The following is a 16,904-nucleotide window of genomic DNA, read 5'->3' on the forward strand; positions in this document are numbered from 1 at the left end:
TTTCTGGTGATTAGATATGGCGTGTTCATTTATTATGTACGAGTTAGAACAAACAGAGCTCAAGGACACTTCAGCACCGTGGGAGTGTAAAACCACAAGAACAATCTACTTTCCTTCTGACGAAAACATCTAATGTATTTTCCTTTCAACAGCTGGCGATACATTTATCAAAATACAGATTTCAAACATTTAGATTATTTTTTAAAAATACTCAACAAACTTGGCTTAGACGTCACAGAGTGCAGACTCTCTCCTTTGCTTTCCTTCGGTGAAATCCACCCGAGAATTTGCTTCTTTTTCACACAACTTGTAGACGAGAGTCTACGTTTGTTTTTATTCAGATTTTAATAGAGACTCAGAGTTCCTTTGTCCATAGCAATGAAGCACATCGAAACAAGGGGGCGTACCACGTAAAGAAAGAAGTTCCCAAACCCAAGCCATGTGCAGGGCAGTGATGTCATCCCGTTATTGGGTGTCACTTGCCTCCGGAGGCGAGCCATCACTGTCCTCGTCCCAGGACGAGGAGGTGAACCCTGCAGGGGCGGAGATGGAGTGCGGGGCGAGCGTGTGGCCGAAGCCTTGGTACCGCCCGCTGGAGGAAGGGGAGGAGGGCATGGATGTGGCTGCCACGGCGACGGGGTCCTGGGAGGAGGCCGTGAGGAGGCCCGTGTGCTCGCTGTGTTCGGGCCGAGCTACGGCACCGAAGTACATCTTGTTGGGCCGACCCAGGAACGTACGACCTAATGGCCGGTAAGAGATATTTACCAATTATTATTATTATTATTATTATTTCAAGTCCTAATTCCAGTGGAGAAATTGAGCTAAGTACATTTACTCGAGTACAGTGTTTGTGTAAATTTCAGGTACTTGTACTTTACTTGAGTATTTCACGCCATTTTTATACTTCAATTCAATTTTATTTATAGTATCAAATCATAACAGGAGTTATCTCGAGACACTTTACAGATGTAGGTCTAGACCACACTCTATAGTTTACAAAGACCCAACAATTCTAGTAATTCCCCCAAGAGCAAGCATTTACTTTATTGCTTTGTACTTTATTTATTACTTACTTTATTGTACTTTGCACAAAACATTCGAAGCGTTTATAACACAATACATTTCCCTGATAACATTATTACAGTGTAGTTTTAATACTTTTACTGAAGTAAACGATCTGAAAACTTCCTTGGCCTAATTCAGACAACTTAATTAAGAAAATATATCACGCAGAACATGGATGACATGATAACCAAAACTTGGTATGTAAAGATAAAATGAACATTGGTATACGCAAGTATGAAAAACTGAAATGAACGCTAGTTTTGTTACACGTTGACTTAAATAAAGATGTACCCGTATTACATAGAAAGTGGTAGAAAAAGATTTTAAAAAAAGTGGGATAATGTATAAATTATATATATATATTTAAATAACAAAATTATAGGCAGACAAATAAATGAAAACATAGACATAAAAGAAACTTAAACGAAAACATAATTTGCATTTAACTTAAATCTCTTTTAATAACCCCAGAAGCAAACTACTTTTAGTTGTATGCACACATTTCAAATTATTGATGAGTTTAACAAACGCAACAATCTGACTGAGACGCTCACCTGCATGGCGGACCTGCTCTGTGACATCAGCTCTGATGTCAGAGAAATCCCACATGGCCAGGAAGCTGTCGAGACACGAGCCCTCCTCTGCTTCCTGGATTCAAATTAGATAGGATTACGATGGATGGATGGATGGATGGATGGATGGATGTAGATATATGGATGGAAAGATAGATGGATGGATAGAAAGATAGATGTAGATATATGGATGGAAAGATAGATGGATGGATAGAAAGATAGATGTAGATATATGGATGGAAAGATAGATAGATGTAGATATATGGATGGAAAGATAGATAGATGGATAGAAAGATAGATGTAGATATATGGATAGAAAGATAGATGGATGGATAGATAGATGTAGATATATGGATAGAAAGATAGATGGATGGATAGATAGATAGATAGAAAGACAGATGGATAGAAAGATAGATGTAGATATATGGATAGAAAGATAGATGGATGGATAGATAGATGGATAGAAAGATAGATGTAGATATATGGATAGAAAGATAGATGGATGGATGGATAGATGGATAGAAAGATAGATGTAGATATATGGATAGAAAGATAGATGGATGGATAGATATAGATAGATAGATGGATGGATGGATAGATGGATAGATAGATAGATAGATGTTTACCTGTACGTATGGTTTGTAGGTGAAGGTGTAGTGGTGAGCGATGGCAGCAAAGAACATCTCTATGCAGATGATGAAGTCCTGTATTAATTAAAACATCGGTTAATCAAGGATCTGGTTCAACTGAGACGATGCCACTTTTTACATGTCTCTTCTTCCTGAGCAAAAGCCATATTTTTCAGACTTTTATCCTCGGATGTGGCATCAAAAGGTCTGCAGGAAAGTAGAATAGAATCAACAGATATTTCTTTTTCTACGTTTTTGTTCTGAGAAACTTTGGCACCAACATCGTAAACAAATATCCAAAGAGGTCACACTAGCTATGTCTCCATCCACGTTTTTATCCGAATTAAGTGATATCGAATGAAAAATGCCTTATGGAAAATTCGATTGAATTTCATGAATATCGACTCAAAAGAAATACGTTCGGTCTCATCGGATTTTATCTTGATCGATATACGGCTCATGCGATAAACGCTGATGGAAACGTTATTTGCCAAATAAATAATGAATTGCGATTAAGTTTTAGGTAATTTTATGGTTGCAACCCGCCACAAAACGAAGAAGAAGAAGAAGAAGAAGAAGTTTTAGTTGATTTCCGCCCCGTATTTCCGCTCTGTTTGCACACATGGCGGGTGTCAACAAAGACAGATGGAAGTGGACGAACGAGGAGACGAGAGACTTTTTGAATTTAATTTACGAGCAAAATATAATGCTGTCGTTCCCACACCATAGGCCGCCTCCGTTGTCATCGGGCATTTACGTGCATCTGCATCATCATAGCAATGTGTTGATAGCGTCGTAGTTTTCTTATTATATCTTGATATGTCGCTATCAGCTGGCACATAAGCACTATTACAACTCGTGCAGTATTGATCATTTGTTGGTAGATGGCACGATCCATTTTGTCTAGCAAAACTTTGTTCGCAAACGTTTGCATGAATGTTGTGCGATTCAGTGCGAAAATGAATGGAAACACCTTAAAATGTCTAAAATCAATTCGATATACCAATTTCATCGCAAAACAGCATGTGATGTCATTACGCACAGGTTTTTATTCGCCGTTGGATGGAAACACTTTCACCAGCCTTATTCGCATGAGATTTTTTACCGAACTTCAGATAATTCGATTGACAAGTGGATGGAAACTTAGCTACTGACTGTGAGATAGCAAGATGGATTTGTTTATTCGTTTATGGTCGTGCGTCTACCTGCAGTCCGGTAGACACGGCCTCCACGCTGTCCCAGTCCCAGGTGTGTTTGTCGGAGATCACTCCGACCTTTACCAGGAACGCTATAAAAACTGCCTGCCTGAAGAGACAAAAAGAGAGTTTAATGTATCAGCACTTAGGCTTATTTACATTATTGATTACTGATTAACTGCTTAGTTTAACTTGTTCCCAGATCCTCAGATGTGTTGTGTATTCGATTTACAATGACACAAAACAGAGAAATTCAGCTTAAATGACTCTCTTCTTTCTTTCATTCTTACCAGAAGGAGACGAACACGACCAATTTGACGCAGAGGAACTTTCCCACCGGCCGGATGGGAGTCAGCTCTTCTTTCAGAGCTCGGTACAGCAACACCAGACAGTACATGGCGAACTGGAAATATATATATATATATATATATATATATATATATATATATATATATATATATGAGAGAGAGAGAGAGAGAGAGAGGGACCCACAATGCAACACTTTTTATACTGTCCTGAAACACAAGAGCTAAATGTACAAAAGAATAAGACAGAAATCCTGTGTGTGTGTGTGTGTGTGTGTGTGCGTGTGTGTGTGTGTGTGCGTGTGTGTGTGTGTCCGTGTGTGTGTGTTTTTACCAGCTGTGATATGTTGTTGATGATGACCAGGTAGGACCAGGCGTTTCTGAAGCTGAAGTTGGCTTCATCGTAAACTCCACACAGCTGACAGATTCTGCACACAGAGAAGCATCCCACACTTTGTTAACTGTTGCCCCGGTGACACGAGCGTTCAGCAAATAGCACAGTATGAAACCCTCGTTTGAGATGAGCCAGGCCTGCCTAGAATCGATCCCCGGCAATCGTCGCCCAATGCATGCCGGTTAGATTTGTGTCCAACTCAATCCCGACTTCCGTCAGTACACTGCTAACGTGCACTGACCACTTACTGCCGTAGTGCCCACGTTCAATGGTCAGTAATGTCCCAAAAGGAACATTTATGTTAAAACACTTACTGGAAATGACGAGCGGGATGAGCGTGACGAACGCGACGAACGCAACACGTGAATGCAAATTAGTGAACTATTTTAGTACAATATGAGATCGTATTCTGAACAAGCCGCCATGACAGTCTGGCTTTAAATTTCCGGAGAAACAAGACCCACGTGACGCGTTCGTCCAATCAGCTGCCGGTTTTCATTTTTGGGCAACAATACAGATTAGCGCCGCCTGCTGTTATGAAGACGTATTACGTCTCGTCTCTTTGGTGTGTTCTGAGGCACTTTTTTGACCAACTCGGGGAGACTGATCAGCCCAACGGCCTTTTCTGCCAACGGTCGGCCATCTGGTTGGTGTGTAACGGCCGTCTGGTTGGTGTGTAACTGCCTTTACTGTGACTTCCTGTTCAGACTGAAGGCTGCTTGAAACGGCTGTAAACTGTCCGACTTGACTGCAGCTTTTTGTCCACCCCGCCTTCTCCCGTCCACTTTACAGGCGAGACGCAGCTCATCTCGAACGAGCCTGCTATGCAGGATATGCAGTAGTAAACTCACAGTGCTATCACCGTGGTTACAGGTCTGACCACGGTGTACTGGAGGACTCCCAGTTTACACCTGAACAGCAGCACCCTGACAGAGAAAGAGAGGAGAGGAACACTTTAATATCGGCCCACGCATCCCTCCGTCACACAGTGATGACGTGCCATCCTCTTACTCTCCCATGGGCCACGGCGGGCAGCAGCAGAGCGGCGGCAGGTGCGGCTGCTGCTGCTGGACCTCCAGCATCAGCACCAGGCTCGGGTACTGGTTACTGAGGAAGCTCAGCAGGAACACCAGGAAGTTGTAGATGACGTAGGCCTCGTAGCACTCCCGGCACGTGTCCACGTAGATGGCCAGGCTGGGATACCGCAGAGCCAGCCACTAGGGGGGGCAGACGGGAGACAGAAGGGGGGACAAGAGAGGAGACAAGAGGGGAGACAGAGGGGAGACAGAGGGGAGACAGAAGGAGGACAAGAGGGGAGACAGAGGGGGAACAAGAGGGGAGACAGAGGGGAGACAAGAGGGGAGACAGACAGGAGACAAGAGGGGAGACAAGAGGGGGGACAAGAGGGGAGACAAGAGGGGGGACAAGAGGGGGGACAAGAGCGGAGACAAGAGGGGAGACAAGAGGGGAGACAGAGGGGGGACAAGAGGGGAGACAGGGGAGACAAAAGAGGAGGAAAGATAGTAATAAGGGAGGAAGAAAGGAAGGAACGAAGAAAGGAGGAAAGATAGGCAGAAGGGAGGAAGAAAAGGAAGAAAGAAAGAAAGAGAGTGAGGAAAGAAGGAAGGAGAGAAGACAGACAGAATTGAAGAAATGCTGTATCATCATCACATGAGCTGATAACAGACTGTAACTGTGTCTGTGTTTAACTCGACCTCTGGTCTTGTGACGCTGTCCCACTGCCTCCAATTAAGGTCTGTTGCCACGGCAACTTAATCTAATTGTGTGGAAAGATCACTCCCTCAGTGTGTGTGTGTGTGTGTGTGTGTGTGTGTGTGTGTGAGTGAGAGAGTGTGAGTGAGTGAGTGAGATGACTCACGCTGTCCAAACTGTAGATCGGGACCATCCATAGTATCCTGGTGGGGAAACATGAGATAATGAAACTATCATCAAGCTACGTCTTCCAAATCACAACATCAACATATCTACACTGTTGGCGTCTGGTGCTCTACAGCTGCTGCTGTAGATTACCTGCACCGTGCCAAAACTGTAAAACACAAACACTGTGATTTGTCCTCCTTCTTTCACCCCTTAAAGGGTTATTTCCCCATGCATTGGTGCCGAGGTGATAATGTGAGCAAACATATTTGAAATTGGTCCGGTATTGGGCGAGAACGTTGTAACCAGCAGCCGAGAACCGGGCTGCAATGTTTTCTTCAAATGTGCATCATCAATTTCCGTCCACTAAAAGTTCTGTTTTTGCCGCTGACAGGCTCAGATTATTATTCTGTGTGTCTGGCAACATTATGGAAAGGATCTCTACAGAGATAGACCTTTCTGTTAAAAACTAAGATCCTTTTTGTTTAAGTAGAAACAGCCCCGAAATAATAACTATTGCCAAACCCACCAGGCTCCATTTAAATAAACAGTAATTTTATCATCGTAAAACACACGTCATTCAAAGTCAACAGAAACAAAAATTAAACTAATTAAAACTAACTAAACTGTTAATTTAAATGGAGTCTGGTGGGTTTGGTAAATGCAGCATTCTCCCTGAATACTGGATACATTTCACAAATCGTTGTTCCCATCAGTCACTTGGATACAAAAACATGGGACAATAGGGTCCAGTGCTACCCTTTAAACATGTATATCCTTCTGAAAGCTTGATTTCTGATTTTTCGTATGTGTCTATAACATTAAACATATACAGTATTCAGCTAATCTGCTTCGTCAGGACTGTGTGGTGTAGTTTCATCAGATCTGACAAACAAGGACCTGGAAACTAGCGGTGGGCGGATCGATCCAAATATCGATAATATCGATACCAACGTTGGTATAGATATTGATCGATACCAATGTAATGAGATCGATACTTTAATACTTTGGATAGTTTCAGTTTCTGTCCGGTATGCACCGCTCAGGTTCCATCAAAGAGGCGACCTGGCTGTCTGTGTCACAGCGCAGAGCCGGGACCCTTTGCTCCTCCTCCCCCCTCTTGTGATTCGACGTTGTACCCACCCGCGGCGCTACCATTGGGCCCAGGTTGGCCTGGGCCCACCCATTTTAGGTCCGGGCCCGCCCTAGTGAGTGATTTTCATTCTAGTTCATCCAATAAGCAGCCCGAGGAAAGCTTTGAGTGAAAGCTTCTCAGCCAATCAGCAGCTTCTACCCCACGTGTGGACTCTTAAGCCCGCCCACAGGCTGCATCGTCACCAGCGAGCGATCCAATGAAATGAATGACGTTGGCGCGCAAGCTTTTCAAGCAAGCTCAATGAGACAGACACAGACGGTAGCTATTAGCTACTATGAAACGCAAAGCAAAGCAGCTTGTTTTCATTTAAATTCAGCAAGAAACGCTCCGAGGAGCCTGAGGAGGAAACTCCTTCCATTTTAAGTAACGCGGTTACAAGTGACGCGTTACCATCCTGCTCGGCCGCCCTCTCCCCATCAAGTCCTCCCGTAGCCACCCCCTCACACCAGCAAAGCAAGTAGGCTAACAGTTAGGCTGTTATTTCATGTCGATACAGTTCTTCTGTCATTCTGAATTTATAAGAAAAAGTTAAATCATTTTGGACAGTTCCCTGTCCGCCATGCTGGGTAAATAAATAGAGAGAGAAACAGACCCTCCAAAGATATAATTCCGTTTCAGTCTTTTTGTGTATTGAACGTTCAAAAGAGATAAATGAAGTTAGGCTTACTGCCAAGGTGTATGTCTTTGCCCGCTTCAGCACTGAGCTGAGGACAGCGACACAAGAGCCACAGGGACAGCAGATGTAAAATAGCCTTTTGGCTAATTCTGGCACATTTTACATTTTCATATGTATTATTAGTGTGCATTGTCCCTGTTAAATAAACCTGAAATAAAATAAACATAGGTAGGCTACTGAGTCGCTGTCCTCAGTGCCGCAGAAAAGCGCTGAAATGGAGATGAAGGGGAACACGTTTTTTTTGGGCTTATTTTAACTGGCCGATCCAGTTTTCTGGAGGCCCACCTACAATCAAAATCCTGGCGCCGCTAGTGGTTGTACCATCACGTGACTCAGCGGCGGCACACACAAGCAGGACAGAGACGGAGCAGAAGAACGGCCGAGAGGAAGAGGAGCACCGTGTGGCTATATTTTCAGGCCAAAAATGAAACTACGGCAAGCTGTATAATTTGTAAAAAAAGGCTGTAAGATACAGTGTTGACACAACAAATGTAAACAAGCATATGAACATGCTGTCCTTGGTTTTAACTTATTAATAATCCAAATGTAAAAGCACAAAAACACTTAAAGGCTAAAGGTCATGAAAATGTATCCATCTTAATTATTAAAAAGTATCGGTATCGGCGATACTGGCCCTGTATTTACTTGGTATTGGATCAATACCAAATATTGCAGTATCGCACACCACTAGTATAATGTCACTGCTACTACATTGCACATATCTGTACATGTTGTTCATACATTGTTCATATTACACAGCCATATTTATTCTGCTCTTATAACACTGCACTATATTTCTTGTCCTGTCTAAGCACCACCTGTCTATACTTGAATATCACATTGCACTTTTCTGCTTTTTTTTGCACTTCTGGTTGGACGCAAACTGCATTTCGCTGTCTTTGTACTTGTACTCTGCACAATGACAAAGTTGAATCTAATCGCTACTGGAAACACAAGCTGTCATGGTTATGTTTTTCTGTTCTAGTCTTTCCTGTTTTATTGTGCTAATATATTCCCTGTTTCCTTGTCGTTGACTGTCTCCTGTGGTCTCTGTCACTGCTTTCATCCTTGTGTATGTTTTATGCTTCAGTTTCCTGTTTTATTTTGTAGTCTGTTTTCTCCCCTGTCATATATAAAATGGACCAACAGATCCCGTGTCTCTGGACGGAGACCAGTGAAGGATATTAGAAGACCTTTTCCAGTGATGGCTGAGCGTTACTGAGCAGCCTCCAACTGAGAGAGACGACGTAAATGTGCCGTGAGCAACCTGTCTGAAAGTTGGAAGTCTTCTGGTAGCTGTGCCAAGAGAAATCTCAATCATTCCCAATCTAGCAGAGACGGAGAGCGTAGGTATATGTAAGGAGATAACATAGACACAGGCTAATTATTGATCACTAAAATGATAGTTAACATTAGTAATTAAACTTAAACAGCTAATGTGAGACGAAACTGCCTGAGTGCTTCTCCTGTACTATACGGTAATTCCTCTACTATGCAACACAATCGTTAGCCTATTTTTATAAAAACGTCTGCTACGGAGCCATAACGTGAGGTACAAGGTAATGGAGCCTTTTATACATTGTTGTGTTTCTTTATAAATAAACAACGGACAAATAGAGTCTTTAAACTCTTCAGATGTAAAGTTATTCTCTGTCAAAGTGACGTCAAAATGAATGGCAGTCAATGGGATGCTAACGGCAGGTGATGGCGTGGTAGCATCAAAATGGCGCCATAGGAGCTACGCGGTCTGAGGAGAAGCTTACCCCCTTGGTTTTCTCCATTGTCATGTCTTGTTTTACTTCCTGCCTTGTGTTTTCCCGCCTTTCGTGATTGTCTGCCCCGCCCTGATGTGTTTCACCTGTCCCTTGTTTCACCCTCGTTACCTTGTGTATTAAGTCTTTGTGTTGTCTTTGTCTGTTGTCAGATCTGTGTGTGTGTGTGTGTGTGTGTGTGTGTGTGTGTGTGTGTGTGTGTGTGTGTGTGTGTGTGTGTGTGTGTGTGTGTGTGTGTGTGTGTGTGTAAGTCTACCCCCTTTGTCTCGGTGTGCCAGTTTATTTTTGGCTGCCTGGTCTTTTGGTTCCTCAACGGTTTTTGGTACTATTTTTGCCTGCTTTCTTCAGGACTCCTTTTGTTGTATCACTTTTTATTTTATTAAATCCTCAAGCTCACCACTGCTCTGTCGCTGCATTTTTGGGTCCGCCATTTCCCTAATCGTAACACTAACATCCCCACAGCGGCCGTCAGATTTGTAACTGTGGCAGAAAATGTCAGAGGAGCCCATTGCTGATAGAGAAAATAGGTTTTCAAGGCATTTAAAGCTGTTAAATTATATTAAATAAAATAAAAATAAATAAAATAAAAAAAAACGAGTCCTATTCTGTTTTCCTACTGAAGTTAACTGCTCCTTTAAAGTAAAGTTAAAGGTGTGTGTGTGTGTGTGTGTGTGTGTGTGTGTGTGTGTGTGTGCGCTTGTTTTACTATATTCGTGGGGTCAAAAAAACCGGGGAATACAGTATACTTGTGGAGTCTGCACAGCCTTGTGGGGCCCAAAATGCTGGACCCCACAAGGTGTGTGTGTGTGTGTGTGTGTGTGTGTGTGTGTGTGTGTGTGTGTGTGTGTGTGTGTCCACCTGATAATGGGCCTCTGCAGCTCAGGCTGGGTGTAGTGCACGATGTGCTGCAGGATGCCCCACAGTGAGATTGGGATGGTCAGAAAGACGAACACGCCGGCTATGAACCAGGCTTTACTGTGAGTCCCGACCTGCAGAGACAAAGATAGAAAAACCTGGGGTGAGTCACAGCTGATTAATTCAATTCAATTGTATTTATAGTATCAAATCATAACAAGAGTTATCTCGAGACACTTTACAGATAGAGTGTAGACCACTCTATAATTTACAAAGACCCAACAATTCCAGTAATTCCCCCAACAGCAAGCATTTAGTGCAACCGTGGCGAGGAAAAACTTTCTTTTAGGGAGAAACCTCGGCAGACCCAGGCTCTTGGTAGGCGGTGTCTGGCGGTGCCAGTTTATTATTGTTTGTGTTTGTTCATGTTTCACAAATAGTTTAACAATGATAGCAATCATATCACATCCATACAGGGATAGTGGTAGTATACAGCTGTTATAACATAATGATATATATGTATTTTTTAACACACTGGTATCGGATCGGTACTCGGTATCGGCCGATACGCAAGTTCAGGTATCCGAATCGGCAGTGGTGTAGTCAGTTCAAAAGTTTTCAAACTTTTTGTGTGTGTGGACCACTATTTGTGATCAAGAATTTTCGCGGACCACCTCATAATACACATAATGAAATATGTCTACACACAGTCCTACCTGAATTAATCTGCACCTCTTAATGAATAGGCCTGCTAGCACTAAAACTATAACTGGTCATCTCATCAGTACAACAGGCTCGTTAAAAGAAAGTTTACTGCACACAACGGCTGCCACATATTTAATTTATTTATTTACTCAAGCTCCCGAGGGCATAATCATTTGAACAACAGGCTTATTTCCATAGCAATGGAGTATTAAATCTATACAGTAATACGAACACTTGGATATAGTCAAAATTTCAAAACCTTTGGCGATTTTAGGGTTAGGGACGAGCGTCACTAGCCTATTTTAGTAATCACACAACTTGACAATTTCATTTAAATTTAAATTGTATATCAATATACATATTCTTAATTTGTATGAGAATTTCCTGGTAAAATGAAGGTTAAAAAACTATTTAATATTTTATTTTGCTTTTCCACAGACCACCTGCAGTACCCTCACGGACCACTAGTGGTCCGCGGACCACAGTTTGGGAATGACTGGTGTAGTCTACGCGATACGCACTTATACGCAGTATACCCACTAAGAAAGCTCCGGGATTTCCATATACCCACTTAAAAATGCCCAATGACTCGCAACAACATACTTTATATCTTTGAGATATTTTGAATTGTCATCTGCGTTTTTCATATCACATACTCTAGGCTATATAAAGGTATTTCCACCGTAAATTGGTGCATAGAAGTGTATCCGAATACAGGAAATTAAGTCGTTGATGCTCAAAACTTCCCTGGGGGAGGACACCCAGACCCCCGACTATGATATGCCCCCCCCTAAAAGGACCAATATATGTATATATACAGTACAGTACACCCACTACAATACATTAGACTACATCACTGGGAATCAGTATCGGGAAGCGAAAAATGGTATCGGACCATCTCTAATCTCCATGAAACATTTTTCTAAGCCTCCCAACGTTCAGCTGGTGCATGTGGTCGGAGGTGATGAAGAAGAGGAAAGTGCACCTTGTCTTTCCGCAGCTCCCAGATGCAGAGCGGCAGCACGGCCACCAGCAGAAGAGCGTACACAACTAGAACCAGCGGGCGGATCCACCTCCTCCACTCTGCACAGGAACACGGCATGACGGCTGCTTCACACTCAGAGACGCCTACAGGCACATCCTAAAAACCACTGGGCCACACCTGGAGGACAAAACAGAAGGTTACAACATTACTATTCTCTCCTTTTATCTCCTAGTTTTCTAACTTTTAACAAGGTGCATTATCTAGGAGTGATGAGACCATGATTTGTTGTCCACAGGTACAATGACAATAACTTTAAATGTAATTAAAATGTAATTGTTTTGCAGTGTAGAAACCTTCGGAAGAGTTTTGTTAACGTTAGAGGTGCTGGTTTAAGATCTACAATATTGCACGTTCATTTTAACAATGTTTTCCAGAGTCTATAGCTCCCAAAAAACAACCAAAACAGAATTTTTGTGTTAGCACAAACTACCTGAGTAAAAAACAGTAGTTTAATACTAATGTTAGTATGCTGTACTACGCTGAAGTGTATAGCAAACGGACTAATAATTAGTATATTCAAAGACAGTTCAAATGGAACAAGCATTTTTGAACTTAGTATACTTTAGTTGTGGTGCAAAAGCTTAACCTTAAGTGTGTTGGTAGAACGTTACTTGACCGTACTAAAAAGAGACTTCAGATACAGTATTAGGGGACCACTAAGGTCTATATAAGAGACTTCAGATACAGTATTAGGGACCACTAAGGTCTATATAAAGAGACTTCAGATACAGTATTAAGGGACCACTAAGGTCTATATAAAGAGACTTCAGATACAGTATTAGGGGACCACTAAGGTCTATATAAAGAGACTTCAGATACAGTATTAGGGGACCACTAAGGTCTATATAAAGAGACTTCAGATACAGTATTAGGGGACCTTTAGACCCACTAGCAGAGTGTCTCTGTGGATCGTTGGTTCAGACGTTCATGTTCCTCAGAGGATGAATCCTACTGACTTTGATACGTTTTTATCCAGTAACATCATCAGCTCACATTTTTATATTCTCCATTACTATAAATGTATAATGTCTGTGTGTTGCAGTGTAGTTACTGACAACACACCCTTCAGGAAGGCCTCATCACACAACGCCACAACCAAGGTATTCACCAAATCACAACCACACTCTAGAGATCTACACACCTGACCGTTTGACGAGCCCCCAAATATGTTACGGCCACAGCAAACAAACACAACTTAAATGTGACCGTCAACATATCGAATAACACCAAACCTGAGGATTAGTTAAAGTAAATTAAGATGTATTCACAAATTAACTATTATTGATTAAACCCATCAAGGGCCGTCAGACCCAGAACCCCAAACTAAAAAGTAGTAACTAACTAACAGAAACAAAGCTGAGAAAACTAGACTACCAGACCTCCATCCTCAAAGCAAAGAAACCCAAAAGAAGAGAAGAGAAACCAACGGTGATCAGCTGCTCCAGTGTCAGAGACAGATTTCTGTCTCCCAGCCTCTCTTATATCCAGGGGAGGGGCCACCCTCACTCAGACATCAGGAACACCTCACACACTAAAAACTCCTGGGTCATTTCTTCAACCCAGTTTCTGGGTTATATGGTTGGCTTTCTCTCTCTCTCTCTCTCTCTCTTTTTCTCTCTCTCTCTCTCTCTCTGTCTCTATCTCTCTCTCTCTCTCTCTCTCTCTGTCTCTCTCTCTCTGTCTCTATCTCTCTCTGTCTCTCTCTCTCTCTCTCTGTCTCTCTCTCTCTCTCTCTCTGTCTCTCTCTCTCTCTCTCTCTCTCTCTGTCTCTCTCTGTCTCTCTCTCTCTCTGTCTCTATCTCTCTCTCTCTCTCTCTGTCTCTCTCTCTCTCTGTCTCTCTCTCTCTGTCTCTATCTCTCTCTGTCTCTCTCTCTCTCTCTGTCTCTCTCTCTCTCTGTCTCTATCTCTCTCTCTCTCTCTCTCTCTCTCTCTCTCTCTCTCTCTCTATAATGTATTTTTTGTTGGAGGGGTGTATTTTATGGAGTTATTATATTATCATGTGTATGTCTTCTACAGTCTGTCATGTCAGTTGTCATGTACATGTACTATGTCATTGTATTGTCTGCATGAAACTTTCACTCAAAATACTTCACTTCCAAATTCTGGTACCCACACACACACACACACACACACACACACACACACACACACACACACACACACACACACTCATCAGACATGACATGGTATGGAAAGAGTAAAAAACGTGACATAAAAGACGTATGAAATCATTACATTAGATCATATCATATGTGTATAAGTTTAGCTTAGTTTAAAAACAGTAACGATTTTATAATAATAGCCTGTTGATTTAGCTAGGTTCGTTTTATTCAAGTAACGTTATCAAATATAAATCCAACACGATATGCGTTGCAAATAGATACCAGCAAAGGACTATGGCGGGCGGAGACAGAAACACATTGAGGAGTGCGCTCTATCTGGCACCCCGCCCGCTGGATCTTCACACAGGAACTAAAACGAGTGCACCTCTTCAACTGGCGTAACCCAGACGGCCACACATCGTCTCGGTGAGTTGGCATCGGACCAGCAGCTTATTTTCTCCTAAACTAGCTACACTTCGGTTCCTGGGGCAGGGAGGCGAGGCGAGCATTTTCATTTTACCGGTAGTTTGTTGCAGAAAATGTGCTTGTTTAAACAGTGCTTCTAGAATAAACTCTCTACCGTAACTTAGCTAGCTAGCTAGCTTATGAAGAGTAACTGACATTTAACTTAATTAACGTTATTTCAAAGGAGTCGTTAATGGAGACATTTCAAGGCTGTATCGTTGTTATCTATCTATGTCTGTTTGCACATTCAGATTTACGTTATCTAATAAGTTATCGGTTTTCTTTTTTATTAAGATGTATCTGAGTCATTGTATGCTACATTGGCTGGCTAGCTAGCTAGCTAGGTTAATGCGTTCTCTTAATACATCCATGGTTAATGCTATGACAAATGTTAGCACGCTAAAACGTAGCTAACATTGATTTAGCTCGGTTTAAGGAGATGTTTATGAATAAAACGTTACTAACGATAGCTAATCCACCGACCGTTAGAAATGTACGGACATTATTATTATTGGATATTTTAATTTAGAAGTGTAAAAATGGGCGGCAAAAGCTTTTTTCACTGGCAACTGTCACCGTCCTCAGCCTAACGTTACGTTACGTTAGCTACGTCTGTATTAAAAGCATAGACTGTATATAAGAATGGACCAACAGATCCCGTTGCTCTGGACGGAGACTGTCGGTACACGATCCGTTCTTCACATGCGCAAAATGTTCGCGCATGCGCGGTTGTACGAGGATTTACGACACTGCACGATCTATTCCACGCTTCCGGTCGACAGCCAAGCTAACGTTAGTTTAGCTAACAGCTAATTCGGCTAACCGCTAGCTTTTTTTTTTATTTTTTATTATTTTTTTTTTATTATTATTATTTATACATATAGGGCAATACAGACAAATACAACACAAAATACAGATAACAAAAGACATAACATGACATTAGATATCATGACATTAGATATACAGTACACAGGGGTACAGCCACAGTCACAATAGGCCTAAGTGGACAAGCTGGTAGGCAGAGAAATACATATAACAATTAAACCTCCTTAATAAACCTTTGAGGTCACACACAACTCATATAGATCCAGAGTTCTTACGGCCTTAGCGTTTTTTGAGTACTTAATTGAATTAATGTAATTTCTAAACTCAGACAGAAAACCAGAAAAGAATGGTTTAGAACCACAGAATTTGCTCCTATGGATGTGGTATTTAGCATATAGAAATAAAAGATTTATAATAAAGTGTTTACCTTCATATTCAGCTGCAAAGTCAAACATACCAAAGAAAACATCCTTAAAGCAAAATGAAAAATCTGGGATTAATACAGAGTGAATGAATTTTAGGAACTCTGACCAGAATTTTACTGTATGGGGACAGTTCCAAAAAAGATGTGACACGTTTTCCTCAGTGCTATTACAGAATGAGCAGTTAGACTCAATATCCTGTTTGTATCTTTTGAGGAAAGATTTTGCTGGGTAAAACCTGTGTATTAGTTTAAACGAGACTTCTCTCACTTTATTAGTAACAAGGTATTTAAAAGGTAAAGACCACACTTTCTTCCAGGGAATATTCTCTACTATACCATTCCAGTATGGAATAACATAGGGAATAGTAACAATGTCAGACTGGAATAAAGCTCTAATTTTCTTATTAATACTGCAATTTTCTGATGAGAAGCACAAACGGCCCACATAAGTATCAGTTAATTTGAATAGATGAGTAAGTGGTTGTGGGGGAGTATTACCCTTTAACAACATTATAATCCCAGTGGGAATTGCATCAGAAATAATAGCATATTCCTTGACAGTTACTGGAAATTGATATTTTCTTAGGAAATCTGAGTATTCGTATAGTTTACCGGTCGGACCAAAAAGTTGACTAACAAGGGTAATGTTATTGTTAAACCAGTTTTCAAAAAAAAGACATTTGTTTTTGTAGAGAATGTTCTCGTTATTCCAAATGTAGCATTTGTGAGGTGAGAAGTTATGCTTAAATATGAGAGACCACGCCAAAAGCATTTGTTTGTGAAAATTGGACAGTTTGATTGGGATTTTGCTAATCTTGTAATTGCACATCAATAAAAAC

At 41.6% G+C, this 16,904-nt stretch overlaps 1 protein-coding gene and 1 long non-coding RNA gene across 3 annotated transcripts in view; one reads left to right on the top strand and one right to left on the bottom strand.

Moving 5' to 3' along the window:
- LOC116060410 (transmembrane protein 184C-like) lies at window positions 1–12,423 on the bottom strand. Of its 2 annotated transcripts, XM_031313951.2 has the most exons (12): window positions 12,189–12,423; window positions 10,502–10,632; window positions 6,041–6,077; window positions 5,173–5,378; window positions 5,013–5,087; window positions 4,102–4,195; window positions 3,753–3,865; window positions 3,472–3,571; window positions 2,264–2,341; window positions 1,620–1,713; window positions 441–740; window positions 1–262 (listed from the first exon to the last, which is right to left on the bottom strand). In XM_031313951.2, the coding sequence occupies exons 1-11, from the start codon at window positions 12,303–12,305 to the stop codon at window positions 466–468; spliced, it is 1,320 nt and encodes a 439-aa protein (XP_031169811.1). In that variant the 5' UTR covers window positions 12,306–12,423; the 3' UTR covers window positions 1–262; window positions 441–465. The 2 variants fall into 2 exon arrangements, with proteins under 2 accessions (XP_031169811.1, XP_031169809.1); XM_031313949.2 differs by having other exon boundaries at window positions 1–740.
- The window catches only part of LOC118493542, a 22,998-nt gene continuing 14,463 nt past the window's right edge, over window positions 8,370–16,904 (top strand). The window contains exons 1-3 of the long non-coding RNA XR_004895493.1: window positions 8,370–8,561; window positions 9,610–9,616; window positions 16,425–16,430. This is a non-coding gene — a long non-coding RNA (uncharacterized LOC118493542). The remainder of the gene's footprint in view (window positions 8,562–9,609; window positions 9,617–16,424; window positions 16,431–16,904) is intronic.

Source organism: Sander lucioperca, chromosome 17 (genome assembly GCF_008315115.2).
Source record: "Sander lucioperca isolate FBNREF2018 chromosome 17, SLUC_FBN_1.2, whole genome shotgun sequence".
Classification (NCBI taxonomy): Eukaryota; Metazoa; Chordata; class Actinopteri; order Perciformes; family Percidae; genus Sander; species Sander lucioperca.